The 15,411-nt window shown below is 39.4% G+C and overlaps 1 protein-coding gene across 13 annotated transcripts in view; it reads right to left on the reverse strand.

The window, feature by feature from the left end:
* UNKL (unk like zinc finger) overlaps window positions 1-15,411 on the reverse strand; it is a 60,730-nt gene that overhangs the window by 18,798 nt on the left and 26,521 nt on the right. For all 13 annotated transcript variants that reach the window (XM_037385625.1, XM_037385619.1, XM_037385627.1 and 10 more), the window contains 3 exons: window positions 5,348-5,536; window positions 3,111-3,173; window positions 1,377-1,542 (listed from right to left, as the gene is read on the reverse strand). In XM_037385625.1, the coding sequence (XP_037241522.1) occupies window positions 1,377-1,542; window positions 3,111-3,173; window positions 5,348-5,536 (418 nt within the window). The remainder of the gene's footprint in view (window positions 1-1,376; window positions 1,543-3,110; window positions 3,174-5,347; window positions 5,537-15,411) is intronic.

Here is a 15,411-nt window from a genome sequence, read left to right on the forward strand (position 1 = left end):
CTATACACTTGTGAGACTGCAGAAAGAGACCCATTACTCAATATTCTGCATAGGTTTCTTTCCTGAAAATATTAAGAGAGCAAATGCCTAACTTACCATGCTGAAGTGCTGACTCACTGCCTGCAGTCTCCTGGTCGCTGCTACACATCGATTTAAACACAGAAAGCTTCAAGTACACCAGCTAATCACATCAGCTCCGTAATCATGGGACTTACAGCACAGAATGTGAAATACAGCATCTTTCAAAGTGTAACATTTCCTGCCACGGCCTCCTCAGTAATCCACTTTCAGTGTAAAAGTGCCAGAAATTTCAACAACTTTGTGAATAACACTAAATTATGGGGAGCAGCTGATACAGTTGATGGCAGGACTGCGGCTCAGAGGGACCTCAAAAGGCTGGGGAGCTGGACTGACAGAAACCCCAGGAAGTTCAACAAAGGCAAACAGAATAATGCTGCACCTGGGACAGAGTAAACCCTTGCAGCAGTACAGGCTGAGGGCCAAACAATCAGAAAGGCGGACTGCAGAAACAGACCTAGGAATTCTGATGAGTGACATGTTCAGCATGTTCTGTGGCAATAAAAGTTAACAGCACATTGGCCTGTGCTAGTAAAAGTGTAGCCAGCAAGTTAGGGGAAGCAATTATTCCCCTCTATCCAGCCCCTCTGAGACCACAGCAGGAGTACCACGACCAGTTTTGAAGTTCCCGGTGTCTAATTATTACTGAAGTATTTATCTCCTTTTACCATTTTCCACATAAACAGTCTAGCTGGTTGGAACCATGGGAAAGGCTTTGGGCTAATAACAGAAATTTTGGAAGCGAGTATTTCCCAGAATCTGTCTTGTGCACCCAGAAAGCAAGGGCTCCCCCTCTCTGTGTCCTTTCAGATCTGGTCCACATAGTGTAAACAAAAGATTTTGTCCTTGATCATACAAGTAACCAGACTGGAGAATACACAGTTAGCTGAAGAAAAATCTCCCATTTTCACACAAACACATTAAGATCCGTAATTGCACATGCTATGGTAACATTAAAAACAAAAAAAATAAATCTCATAAGCCTACAAACAGAAGTTGAGGAGAGAGCACTTCTAGCAACAGTGAGCTGCATTACAGAGATTTTACACATTGTTTTTAAATCACTGGCCAATACTCATGCCAAAATTCCAGTTTAAATGTCCCATTCACTCATTCCTACGCTTCCTTGAAGACCTTGTGAATCATGATTTTGGGTGAGAACATTTAAATAAAATTTCAGATACTGCTTTTAATTGCATACAATAAAGAAGACATTAATGTTGTACACACCTACAACAATAAGAACTTAAATAATGCAACAACACATGTACAATTGGAGATTAAATGTTAAGACTTACCTATTACTGATTCAATTGTGTTACTGCTGGAATAGAACGGGAGAGCTTTGGCACTGATAGCAGACACACTTGTAGGAGATGAACTATCTGATCCAACACTGGAGGCCAGACTGGAAGTTATACTTGAAGCAAGTGGGTTAACTGCTGAAAAAACACTGAGATGGTTCTGTTAAAAAAAACAAACCACATATGTATACACACATAAACACATTTACACCAATGTTTGTACAAGCATGTTAAATGAACAGAATATATTTTTTAAAGTAGTTACTTTAATTCCAACAGAAAGAAATCCAGAGGAACCCTCAGAATTAATACATTAGGATAATTTTTCATTATCATTTACCAGCAAGTGCATTTCTCCAGTGTGGCTAGACATCACTACCATATGAGGGAATTCTGCTTTCAGAAAAAAGGAATTTGAATACTTGCAAATGCACTCTACAAACATAATTCTTTAGGTGAAGCCTGATGTATCTTTTCAAAAGGAAAGTATCTACTGAGGAATTGTACAATTTCATTATGCATTTATACACATATTTTTTTTATCTGTAAATTTTCTCATTTAACCTAAATGCGATTGGTGCATAAACTGATGTTGTCTTTAGATAGCTGAGAAACATGACCACACAGCACACATGTATCACGTTATATAATGAACAACTTGTACCTGTGGTACTTTTTTCTAGCTGAACATTTTTTTCATACAAATCACACATTTGAATTATATAATATAGGAAACTAAAACAATATGTAACCATGTAACATTCTAAACTGGAAAATAACTTCACAAAGTCTACAGGAACTTGGTGCAGAGTATTTCAATTCCCTTTATTGCTTTTTTTTTTTTATTCCTTCCAATCTTTTAGTTAATGAAAACATTTAACTGTAACTGAATCAATCAACACATCCTGTCATTGCCTTCTGTATAACAAGTCGTGGTTGTGTAGTATCTATGCTATTGACTTCTACAAATACCACAGAAACCTTCTATTTCAAAGCTAGATATAGTGCAAGACTGAGGCCAGTAATGACCATGAGAATTAATAATTTTTTCTTTAAACATGGGCATAAACTGAAATACACAAAGTTTCACTTACACATAAAAAAATACTGTACTGCAATCGTGGCCAAACACTGGGACATGTTGCCCAAAGAAGCTGTGGAGTCTTCAGTTTTGGAGATACTCAACACACTACTACAGAAGGCACTGAGCAGCCTGCTCTAGCTGACCCTATTTTGACAAGGGGACAGATGGACTACACACCTCCAGAGAATCATAGAAAGGTTTGGGTTGGAAGGGACCTTTAAAGATCATCTAGTTCAACTTCCTCTTCCGTGGGCAGGGGCAACTTTCATTAGATGAAATGCCTGAAATGATGCTCAAAACCCCCACCCGACCCAACCTTGAACACTTCCAGGGATGGGGCGTCCACACCTTCCCTGGGCAACCTGTTCCTGTGCCTCACCACCCTTATAAAGATTTTTGAAATTATATCCAACCTAAATCTACCCTCTTTCGGTTTAAAAACATTGCCCCTTGTCCTATCACTATGGGCCCTGGTAAAAAGTCTTTCTCCATCTTTCTTAAAAGCCCTTTTCAAGCATTGGAAGGCCGCAATAAGGTCTCCCTGAAGCCTTCTCTTCCTCAGGCCAAACCACCCCAACTTTCTCAACATTTCTTCAGAGCACAGGTGTTTCAGCCCCCTGATCATCTTTAGCTTTTGGCAATACCTGCTTGTTGTCTTGTTCATTTATTTTCTGCTGATTCTCAGCTGGAAAGCTTCGATGCTTTGCCTGAAAGACGAAAACCTCTGTAATACATGAACTTAATAAGTGATTGCTGTAAAATGTATTATTAGTTTATGAAGGGTCAGTGGCATCTCTGTAATGATATCTTCAACAGGCTGACTTAATTTCCCTTACTGCGGTCCCACATGGAGTATTAAATTTTAATGATCACAGAGTAAATTGCCACATGGAAAAGGAACAGAAGTTGCACTTGTTCCATTTATATGCATAACTGAAAACATGCAAGTTATTTCTGGTCTAAAAAATAAGTATCCATGTTAGCATTATGCTGTGACAGAAATAACATGTCCCCAACAATCACTGGATGGGGAATACTCTTGCCAGAGGTTGGTGGGATAGAAACCTGAGGTAGCCAAAAGTTTGAGTGGAACTGTCTTGATTTTCCCTTAAAAGTGATCCTGCTACAAATAATAAAAAAATAAAAAACAAACAAACAAAATTCCCTTCAAATAAAAGGGCAGATTTTCTGTGAACACAATTTTATAATAAAGTAACTTTTGAAACTAAGACAACACACTTAAATACAAGGGAATTCTAAGCACTTCCTTTGCCCCCTTGCTCCTTGCAGAGCAGGATCAAAGGATCTCTGTTCTTGTCAGGCCAGGAATTTTCAGTGACTTCCCAAATTGCAGTAAACTCTGCAAGGTGCTGTCTCCTTCGGCAAAAAATTGTTCTTCCTGCTGCCTTTGAGCAGTCTTGTGTCTGTTCCTCACTTCCTTTGGGATATTCTTAATGTGTCTTGTAGTGAAATCTCTCTAGCAGTAACAACTCTCCTTTATATGCCTCCCACCACTCTAGGTACTTTTTTATCTATTGCGAAGTCTGTCACTGCTTTCTCTCTAAAGAGATTAAATGTGGCCACTAAAATGCAAGCACATGACATTTTTGCTGCCGAGACCCATTATTTGCAGCAGTAGATTACTCATTAACTGACCAAAACAGCAGAACAGATCTTCACCAATGGCTACGCCATTTTCCGGTTATGGCTGACTCATGTTCAGAAAGCAGCCAGCTGACATCTAACTGCATTGTTTCCATGATATTTGACCAATGATCACTTGTTCTCTATATTGGAAGATGGAAATCTTTTCTGTCACAATGACCAACCTATATGACTCCAACCTATAGTCCATCTGAACATCTACATGTCAGAAAGCGACCCTGCCTGGAGAAGTTCAGAGTAATGATCTCACCATCACCTGCAACAAGTTACCATTTACAAAATCCACTTCCCTGCCTTCCGTGCTTCTTCTGGCTTTTACTTCTGCACTTCTCTGTGTATCTCAGGTTACAGAAATCGATTCCAACAAGTCACAGGTTTGCAAGGTGGCTGATCAGCTTGGCTGCAGCTTATTTAAATGTGTCATTGGAGCTCCTTTAAAATAGGTCCCTTCTGACAATTTAGAAGTGTAACTAGTATTATAATACAGAAAGAAAAAAATACTTTAACAGGTAAATACTGGGCTTTCATCTTTTTTCTCGCAGGCTATCAGAGCTGTTTCATATCCCTGAAAAATATCAGTCTTCCCTTCTCCCAACAGTCTCTAGCATTGCTTGTTTTCTCCCCACCTCCAGACTAAAGGACTGTAACTCCTCACCAACTTATATTTCAACCACTCTCCTCTCATTGCTAATGCTACATATCTCTCTCTAAGAGGCTTGTTATATTTTATCATCTATGTCTGTCTCAACAATGAACTTGTCCCAGGAGAGAGGCAGCTGCAGGTGGGAGAAGAAACAGACTGAAATTAATCTAAGATTGGAACTCATAAATAGTATCAACAGCCAGAAAGTAATTCATCCTTTCACCATCAATTTTCAACAATTAAAACTGAATCCTACCAAGTCTAGATATGATTTTTTTCCCATTGTTATCTTGTTCTGTTCTTGGAAACACAGGCTCAAAATGACAGTCACTTAATTCCTGCAAAGTTAGAATTTACTGCACGTCAGGAGAGCTGCAATGACCGTTTGCATGAGTGTTCCTGGCCTGTGACAACTGTAATTTGATGCAGTTTAGCTCACTGAAGAAAAGGGTTCCAAACTGTGTTCTAAATTACCCAAATCAGTGCTGATACATAAGGCAGACAACATTTTCTGCTGAATCTAATTTAACTGAAGACTACATTAGTACTTCTAGACCCATATTATTCACATACCTGATCTTCTCGTTCAAAGCCTGGTGCTTTTGGATAGCTAGATGTTGGTGAAGAAACACCTGACGTGCTAGACTCAGAACACAGAACGCCATTCCCTAATGATCTCTGTCTACAAAGAGGTCCAAGGGGTGATAAAGAACTACTGCTACCAGAACCTGATGTTACAGTTGGACTTGAAGAACAGGAAATCTGTAGAAGACAGAAAACAGTGTCTAATATACTCTATGATATTTTTTGTTTACAGCTATAGTCTCCCTGTAACATGATCAGTTGAAATTATAAATTAATTTCAGTCATGTCAATACAACACTGACACTGGTTTATTTGTACATATTTTTGGTATTAGCTTAAAAAAGTAGCAGATGACAGAAGTAACATGGAGTAGCTATCGTAAATATACAGACTTCAAAAGATAATGCATCTGTACACACCAGAATATTGTTTCTTAATTTACAGTTTAATGCAAGCATTATACAACATTTTACTCTTTTAAACGAATTCATCCAGATCAAGTCAAGCAGTTCAAAAAGAAAAAGACAAGTATAATCTTGGCAAAAAGCATCTCAGTGCTTGTTTGTAAATCTCAAAAGACTGTTCTGAGATTCCTCAATATTGAAACGTTTACTGATGAATAAACTAACATTTTAAAAACATTTAAAAACATTACTGAATTTATAATTTTTAGTTCTGCTACATGTTTTTAAGAGAATTTTAAACTTCTAAAGTAGAAGGCTTAAGTTGAAAGTACAACCTGTATGTAGGTCTAGACAATTTTTTTACTAAAAGTTCAATTCTGAAATTTGTGAACTCAGGTGCCAGCATCCTACAGTAATATGTTTGAGTGAAACTGTGGATATTGCTTGTTTCTACATTTCTTAAGTAAACTGTTCAATTTTCTTAACCTAAATTTGTAAGTAGACTCACAAAGGCAGTATGGACATAGTTGCATCCTACATTTATGCCGAACAGTTCAGTGGTGAGAACACTCGGTGATGATACACATTTCACTCCCTTCTGTGCCTGTTTCAGAACAGAATCTGCCAGCTCTCGAGGAACTGAACTAGTCAATACAACAATGGAGTGAAATTCTGCTAAAGCTGTTTTGGCTTGTTTAAATACAAAATACACACTGAATCAGACAGACTAAACAAGAATAACTATACAGTTTACTTTTAAGCTCTCACCTTAGGTTTAACCCTAACCCTTAATTTTACTCTATGCTCTGAAGAATGCGGAAGTATTGAAGCAAATCAGGATTTTAACAGGAGACACCTCTCTCCCCAGAACAGTATAACCTCAAAACGCCCCTCCTGAGCAGGAACTTCAGAAAAACTCCTGTGTATCAGGTAGAGGACAGACATAAACCTAGATGAGGTCTTAACCCTCAAAAAAGGGTGAGAAAACACTCACCTCCAACACTGAAGAGTATTACCTACACATTCACTCACTCCTATCCTTACAGGACATCTCCTGTCACAACCTTATCTGTGTGGAGTTCTGGAATTAGGTTGCTTCTGAAATCCAAAGACAGCTTCTCTACAGAGCAGTCTAAAATGTACATATACCCTGAGAGCTGACAGAAGTAGAAGAGTGGGTACCGCAGCAAGCTCTGACAAAATTCCTTCTGAATTCAAAGGCTGAAGAATTCATGTTTTGACCACAAGCTTTTTACAACATGCAACATTCTGTTGCCATTTACTCTAAATGCAAAACTGAGGATTGCCCTTGTGCAGGGCGATGCTAAGTTTGCACATAATTTCAGCTCCAAAATACTGAAATCCTTTCTTTATGCTAGTGAGAAAAAGAAGATAAAAGGACACTGCCAGGAAAAAAAACATTGCTCTTCAGCGAAATTAAATTATTTTTTTTCCCCTCAATAAAACCATGCTAAGGCATTCAGTTCTATATCAGAAGATTTTTGAAAACTTCTTTATGGGTCAGGTGATGGATTTGTAGAACTGACAAGACCAAAGGAAACTCCTAAAAACTTCGGATGCTGACTAATGATTTGATACGTGTAAATAAGCTGTGCTGTATCCCTTGGTTCTCTGCCACTCACTGGGGTGGTGACCCAGCTCTGAGTTGTGATTAAAGCAAACCTAGTGGTACCCACGTCTGTGTAAATTTCTCCTTTAACACTTCTGGTAGCACAAGACTGCTTAATGCAGCAGACAAGTAAGTAAGATAAAATGACTAGACAGCAAAGGTAAACTAACACCCAAAGAAAGGTACTAATTTAGATAAACTACTGACTCAGTTTAAGGATGAGCTCCCTGATCTGCAGAGAATATTTCTCGGATGCATATTTGATGTCCACTCTTTCAGCTAGGCAGGCAACACAGATTATTTTACCGACACAGGAACATGTACATCATGGTTGCTTTCCTACACTGTGACCTAATGAAGATCAGGGGAAGAGGGAGGAAGGAAGAGAGCTGTTAAGGAACAAAGCCTTAAGTGGGAAATGATGCCCTTGTTCACCCAGAAGTACCTGGCTTGAGGCACACAGTTACTGTTCAAGATCAGATGATATCAGGTATGTAGACTTAGGTAAGACCATAAGGTGCCACTCACGTGATTCTTCTAGTTAGAGCAGGTATTAACGGTGGTATTAATGTGTATATATAGCTGTAAGCATTAAGAGCTTAGAATTTTGTGTAGTTTTGCTCTGGAAAACTATATTAAACTAAAACAATTGCTCAACCCCCAAAGATGCAGGCAGCATTATCTGATTACATGAATGTTGGGGCTTTTGGTCTTAATCTCTGAAGAGCCCACCAGGATGACAATAGACAGAGACAGCCTCTACATCGTCATTAATATTTTTCAGAAAAGTGAAGTTAGTTTAGTTTTAATAACTGGATTACACAGCACCACAAAATTTGTGTGACTCAACACGCAAAGAAGATACAAAGAACCCACACAAATAAAGCAGGAAAAGAAAATGGGTCATGTAATATCCATGGTAGGTTAAACAGACAAGCAAGAAAAAAAATCAATTTCAAACCTAGCCTCAACTTACAAGACAGCTATAGAAAAGTCACTCTTTTTGGTCTGAAGTTATTATTTAGAATGTATTCCTCCTGGTGGAAAAGGACCTGGAAGTCTTGGTCAACAGCCAGCTGAATATGAGCCAGCTGAATATGAGCCAGCAGTGTGCTCAGGTGGCCAACAGCACCCTGGCTTGTGTCCCAAACCGTGTGGCCAGCAGGCCCAGGGCAGTGCCCGTCCCCCTGTGCTGGGCACTGGTGCGGCCGCAGCGGGGACCCCGGGTTTGGTGCTGGGCCCCCCGCTCCCAGACAGACACTGCGGGGCTGGAGCGCCCCAGGGACGGGCATGGGGCTGGGGAAGGGGCTGGGGCACCAGCCCTGTGAGGAGCGGTGGGGGGAGCTGGGGTTGGTTAGTCTGCAGGAGGGGAAGCTGAGGGGAGACCTCATTGCTCCCTACAACTGCCTGAGAGGAGGTTGTAGTGATATGGGGTCAGTCTCATTTTCCCAGGTAAGAAGTGATAGGACAAGATGAAACAGCCTCAAGTTGTGCCAGGGGAGCTTCAAATTGGATATCAGGAAAGAATTCTTCACTGAAAGGGTTATCAAGCACTGGCACAGGCTGTCCAGAGAGGTGGTGGAGTCAGCTGTCCCTGAAGATATTTGAAAGACATGTGGATGCAGTACTTAGGGACATCTAGTGGTGGCCTTAGCAGTGTTAGGTTTATAGCTGGACTTGCTGGACTTAAAAGGTCTTTTCCAACCTAAATGATTCTTTGATTTCATCTCCTGTCTGCCCCTATACTGTATTTTTATCCTTCTAATAAGAACATAAGAAATACCCTGTTGGGTTCACAGACTAATATCCTGTTACCAAGAGGCAAGAGGAGGTAATATTTCGGGAGAATACCTGATTCTGGGCATTATCTATGGTCATCAAAGATAATTCTTGAGGCAGAGGAAGTAAATGGAGGATTTTCCAGACCAACTCCATTCCTCTGTCAGAGACTCCTCCAAGACTGGTGAAGATGCTCTGGCCCAAAATGTCAACACTGATCAGGACCCTCTTTGGTTTTGTCCAGGCTTCTAAGCTCATCTCCCCCATGACTCAAGGCTAGGTGGACTGCACAGAGAATTATGATAAGTCACACTGCCGTCACATGGCAAGAAATAATTTATTCTCAAATATTCATTCATCCCTTATGGCTTGCTACAGTATACCGCTCTTGCATCTCTCACGCTCGTTGCACAGAGTAAGATACAAAGAACATCTGGGAAATGTCAGGAAACCTATCACTAGAAAAAGCCATACAACTTAATGCAGTATTTATGTCAAGATCGTAAGTGAACATATATTTTGTATCAAGAGGGACTTGTGATTCACAGTTAACATGAAGTCAAATGTCAGTACTAACATAAAGTGAGTGTGATATTAGTATCAGAAACAAAAAGAGTGCAAGAGGGGGGAAGGCAAACTATCAGTGCTTACTTTTTGTTCTTCAATGTTGCAGAACCTGCATTTTGGTATCAGTGCAACAAGAGCAATGTCCTCTGCACTGCTGATGCTAGGAAAATCTATGCCAATTGTTAGTCTTAATTTTTTTTTTAATTTGGAGGAGGGTGTCTTCTTTATTAAGACAGAAAAGTACAAATAACAGAAGCTAGAATTCACACAGTTGCCTCAGTTCTGGAGGAAGCCTTCAACATGATCTTTGTAACTGCTCTACAAATGTAACTTCAAATTTGCAGCATTGATTTTCTGAGTGTGGGATAAGGGCCCAGCAGATTTAAATACTCTTCAGCAATGCGTCCCTACTAAAAATGGAAATCTGCTTGCTGTATCGTCAAAGACATAAGCACAGGAAGGTTCAAGCCCTAAGGATATAGTCTACTTTAATTAAAGACCAGTATTTGGTGACATTCTTTACTCTACAGAGGCTCAGCTGTAAATTTTAACAGATTCATTTTTAAGATTAACACTGCATTTTGAAACCTTTCAGATTACCTCTCACTTTCACAAAGGTTACAAAAGAATTTTTTCAACTTTATGTCTTTGCTCAATGCTACAGGAGGATGCCTACACATTTCTGACACACCACAAGTCAAAAGATGTCAAGCTTGCCTTAACAAGGGTCACATCCTCACAATGTTGTAACTTCACAGATCTCGGCCTCTTAGATTCTTACGAAGAAATCATTTGTCACCTTCACCACAGCTAAACTGCTTAGAAAAAGAGCATGCAGAACAAATGATACATTCTTTCCCTTGGTTCTTGCCTACTCAAGGCTTTAGCTTGCAGCTGAACTTCTACAAAGAAAATGAGGAAACACACCTATAAAACTAGTTATATTTCCTAGGAAAACAGCAGCTTCTTGAGTTTCTTGATTTGTGTTCAATTTTGTGGCTTTAAATGTCTGTTATGTTGCCTACGTTTGTCAGGGGTGGAGGGGAAGACAACAGGAAGAGGAAACATGGTATTTTTAATTAAGCTGTAAAACTAATTTTGCTCTCCAACAACTAACTTCCTATGTCCTCACTGTCTCAGAACACCAATACCACAGTAAAGGAAGCATGATTCATCACCATTGTTAAGACTTAGACTATAAACACATAATCATGCTCAGCTGCATTATCACAGCTTAATAAACTATGCTTTACCAAATGAGTGCGGTAACTGATCCTGTGCACACAGTCAAGCCATCTTAGTTATGAAGTAAAACAGACAACTTGAGGCTTAATGAAGGCAACAGAATGTTAGCACTGAGTCTGCAATCAGGATGACCTATGAAAGCACACAATCTTTACTGCAACTGAGCTGACAAGCACTGTCTTCCTAACTGTGCTAACTCGAACACAGGATCAAGTACTTACACATCTTTGATAAAAAAAGATGGTGCTGGTTATCCCATCACCATTCATTGCAATCAACATATATCCTATGCAAATATTCAATCTTTTAAATACATCACAGACTCCAGGCATAATGACATCACGGCCAACATTTCTGTGCTTTTACTCCTTAAAAGGAAACTATGATTTATCACTTTGAACTAGAATGGCTAACATAAATATCCTACAATTGATAAATGCAATTAATCTTTGATGTATCTCCTGTTTCATCTCCAGAATAAACAGCAAGTTTTCCTATTAATTTTGCAGTGCCACAAACTTGAACAATACTTACAGACCGATTTTATCATACAGCTAGGCCTTTGCTGCATATCATCACCTGACTTAGGTACACTGCAGTTTGGTACCAGTAACCAAGAGACCTGATGTATGGAGAAGATCAGCAGTATAGCCCTAACCCATGACTGAGTGTGTTTTCAAGAGAGGTGATAAGATTCTTGAATTTTTTTGGCTGAAAAGTCTCTCAAAATCATATATATTTTCTATTGCTGTAATAACACTGGAAAGCTAATCAATCAGCTAGAGAAAGTGTATAAAGCAGCAACTGTGACTATGCTTGCACGCACTGAGACAGCCTGATTAATTCAACTCTTAGGGCATTATGAGAAAAACCAACATAGAAGACCATTTGGGTATGTTAAATTGCAATATATTTGCAGAATATAAATGAGAACACTTGAAATGAAGGGATAAAATTCAGGTAAGGCAGAAGCTCGTGGCAGAGTATGACACATCTGTATGGGATGCAAAGGACTGCATGCCAGAGGTATTTTCAGCAAAGGTGACTGAGGAAAGGGGTAGACAGTAAAAGTGACTGAGGAGAACGGGTGCTTAAAGAGTACTGGATGATGAAACATTACACAGGTAAAGATTCATGGAAGGACATGCAAAAAATAATGGAAATACAAGCAAATATGAAGAAGTGGTAACAACCAACTTCACTAACCAAGTAGGGCATCCAAGTTTAAATGGTGCAAGCAATGTATCTGAAACATGGATCACGCTATTTCAAGACTTACATGCACAGAAATATTCAATAAACCTAATCTACTGTCATTTCCCATAATGAGGAGTTCAGCTACATTAATTTTACCAGTGCAACAGATTAATGATAAGGAAGACCCTCTTAAAGTTAAATAAAGGCTGAAAAAACCAAAATTTATGTCATAAAACCAGGAGTAGTAGGAAAAGGAGTAAGAAGGAGTGCTCCTTCTGGCAATTAGATGACACCAAGCACAGCACAAAAGAGTAGTAATGGTTAAGAGCAAGCAGTAAGAACTGAAGGCTGCTGGTGCAAATGCAGCTCCTAAAGAAGACACAAAGGACTGGGAAGAGGATGAGTGAATTTGTTGCTACAATGCGTAAGACGACTCCAAATCTCACTTGAGGCACTTCACAGCTCTGACGCAATATGAGAAAAAAATGTGTATGCCACAAAAGCCAATGTAGGACTTGCTAGAGCAACAGAACAAAAAGAAAGAAAAGAGGCAATGGTGAGTGTGGAGAAACAAGCAGTACTAATCAGAATGAAAAATTACAGTTAAGGGAAATACTGTACCACGTTGTGTAAACTGCACCGTGGAGGTTAAGTACATTTAGATGATACAGCTGGTGGAGTACAAAGCAAAGGGAGCTCAGGCTGGAGAAGAACAGTACTATCAAAGATCACGTGATGAGATGAGACTGACAAAAGTATAATATTAGATGCTTCAAACCAGAAGACAGAACATGGGGGTAAAGAAACAGATGTATGTAGAAGGTCTTCACGGAAACTGAACTGACACTTACCAAAGAAGGCTGAAAAGTAGATTATTTCCTGACTGAAATGTAAGCGAAGGATAAAGCAGAAGAATGACTGATGGCAGTCCAACTGACAAAGCAACTTCGATGAAGACATCAGGGCACAGTATCGGTGAGATAAGAAGGTATGTATTTAAAAACAGTTTTACAGCCTCCCTCACTATCAACCTGGATCATACAGAATCTTAATGGACTCATTCTTCTAATATTTACAGTTTGCTATAATTTGTTATAAATATGGCAATTCGTTAGATTGCCACATATAATAGAATTTGGCAATAATAGTATTGCCACATTCTAGAAATGGGGACCTAAGCAACCTGCTCACAGTCAAAGAGGAATTTTTTGCTTTTGATCAAGCAGAGAACTGAGTTTAGGTCTCTCAAGCACTACCTGTTAGAGCGAGCCCACAGAAGGCCATGAAAATAGCTGGAACACCTCTCCTATGAAGACAGGCTGAGAGAGTTGCGGTTGTTCAGCCTGGAGAGGAGAAGGCTCTGCGGAGACCTTATAGCAGCCTTCCACTACCTAAAGGGGTCTTAGAAGAAAGCTGGAGAGGGACTTTTTACAAGGACACGTAGGGACAGGACAAGGGGGAATGGCTTTAAACTGGAAGAGGGTAAATTTAGATTAGATGGAAGAAACTCTTCACTGTGAGGGTGGCGAGGCACTGGCACAGTTGCCCATCCACAGGATGCCCCATCCCTGGCAGTGTTCAAGGCCAGGCTGGATGGGGCTTGGAGCAACCTGGTCTGGTGGAAGGTGTCCCTGCCCGTGGCAGGGGCTTGGAACGAGATGGTCTTCAAGGTCCCTTCCAACTCAAAACATTCTGATTCCATGATTCTACATCATCCATTTCCCCTAGAAGCAAATAAAATAGTAGGGTACTCTCCCAGTGCGCTGTAACAGAATATGTGAAATAAATTTTGGAAGATGAAGAAGGAGATCTTGTTTTTAAGACATAAAGGAAGAGAGGCATAGAAAGTCCAATTTCAATTTCATCATGATAAAACCCACTAAAATTAAGTTTACTTGGAGCCAGTGTCTGACAGTGATGAGAATGAAAACAAAGGAGGGGACAGAAGGACAGACAGCTTATTGAAACAGAGAAAAACACAAACCATGAATGTAAACAAGTTGCTGGGTTAGAGAAAATGGGGGGAAGAAGGAAACAAGACTGATTATTTAAATACTAAAATTCAGCAGTTTACAGCAGATGCAGAAGGTGAAAGCAAGCTAGCAAAAAAACCTCAAGAACTAAACACGGAAATACAGAAGACCAACCTGCTAATGAAAAATCAGGAACTGAACATTCAAAGAACCAGACAACAGAAGTGCATTGAACAATGCTGCAGGTAAGTCAAGTGAAAGAATATTTTGCCAAATATCAGAAAAAAGGTGGCCACTTGCAATAAAACTTCAAGTAGAAAATATGGGGAAGGGAGCAGGGTCAACTTTTCCATTTTCACACTTGAACACTAGTGCAGGCAGAGACTCACTGAACACAGAATGGAAAATATACACAATGTTCATCAAACTACTAATGACTAACAGAAAAATGCATGTATATGGAAGATTCCCCATAGCTGGAAGATGTATCAGAATAGTTATTGTTTTCAGCTGTATCTAAAACATTCACGAAAGGCTAAGAAGCTTCTGGGAGAAGAGACACTTTTATGAGTCTCCTGAAAGCTTCAGAACCTTGGCAACAACAAAATTAGCTTCCTAAATAAAAAGACAGACCCTCTCTCAGAACCTTTCATATACAGAAACAGACTTCTGCACTGGGAACCAAAGATAAAATACAGGCATATTGGTATCTTTATTCTCAACCTACGGGACAGCAATATGAAGCTGCATGAAAGAAACCCAGGAGTTTTAACAATTGCACTATTTATTGGCAACTCCTTTTAAACATTGTTTAAAATATGTCCTTTTATCTAGTTTCTAATCAAACAGTATAGATCAACAGACTTGGAAAGCTAGAAGTGAAAATTCTGAGAATGTGTATGTACTTACGACTCTGCAAATGAGGTAAAGAAAAACACAAGTCAGGAAAGAAAGAGATGTCACTATTGCTATGTATTATTTTGCAACAAACATAAAATCTAACAACAGTATCCATTCCAATTGATACTAAAAGGAAGACAGTAAAAGCTCTGCCATGTATCTTTGTCCTTTCTCTCCCTCATCCTTAACTGATAGAATTTGCTAATATAAACTACATTTATCACTTTTGTAATCAAACAGCCTTCTACTACCAAACACACTACATATACTGCACCATTGTAATACGTTTTAGGTATAAAGCATGTTCAGGTAGGACATCAATTCATTCCTAATGTTAACAAATTAGGGCAGAGAAGA

The sequence above is a fragment of the Falco rusticolus genome, chromosome 4 (assembly GCF_015220075.1).
Source record: "Falco rusticolus isolate bFalRus1 chromosome 4, bFalRus1.pri, whole genome shotgun sequence".
NCBI lineage: Eukaryota > Metazoa > Chordata > Aves > Falconiformes > Falconidae > Falco > Falco rusticolus.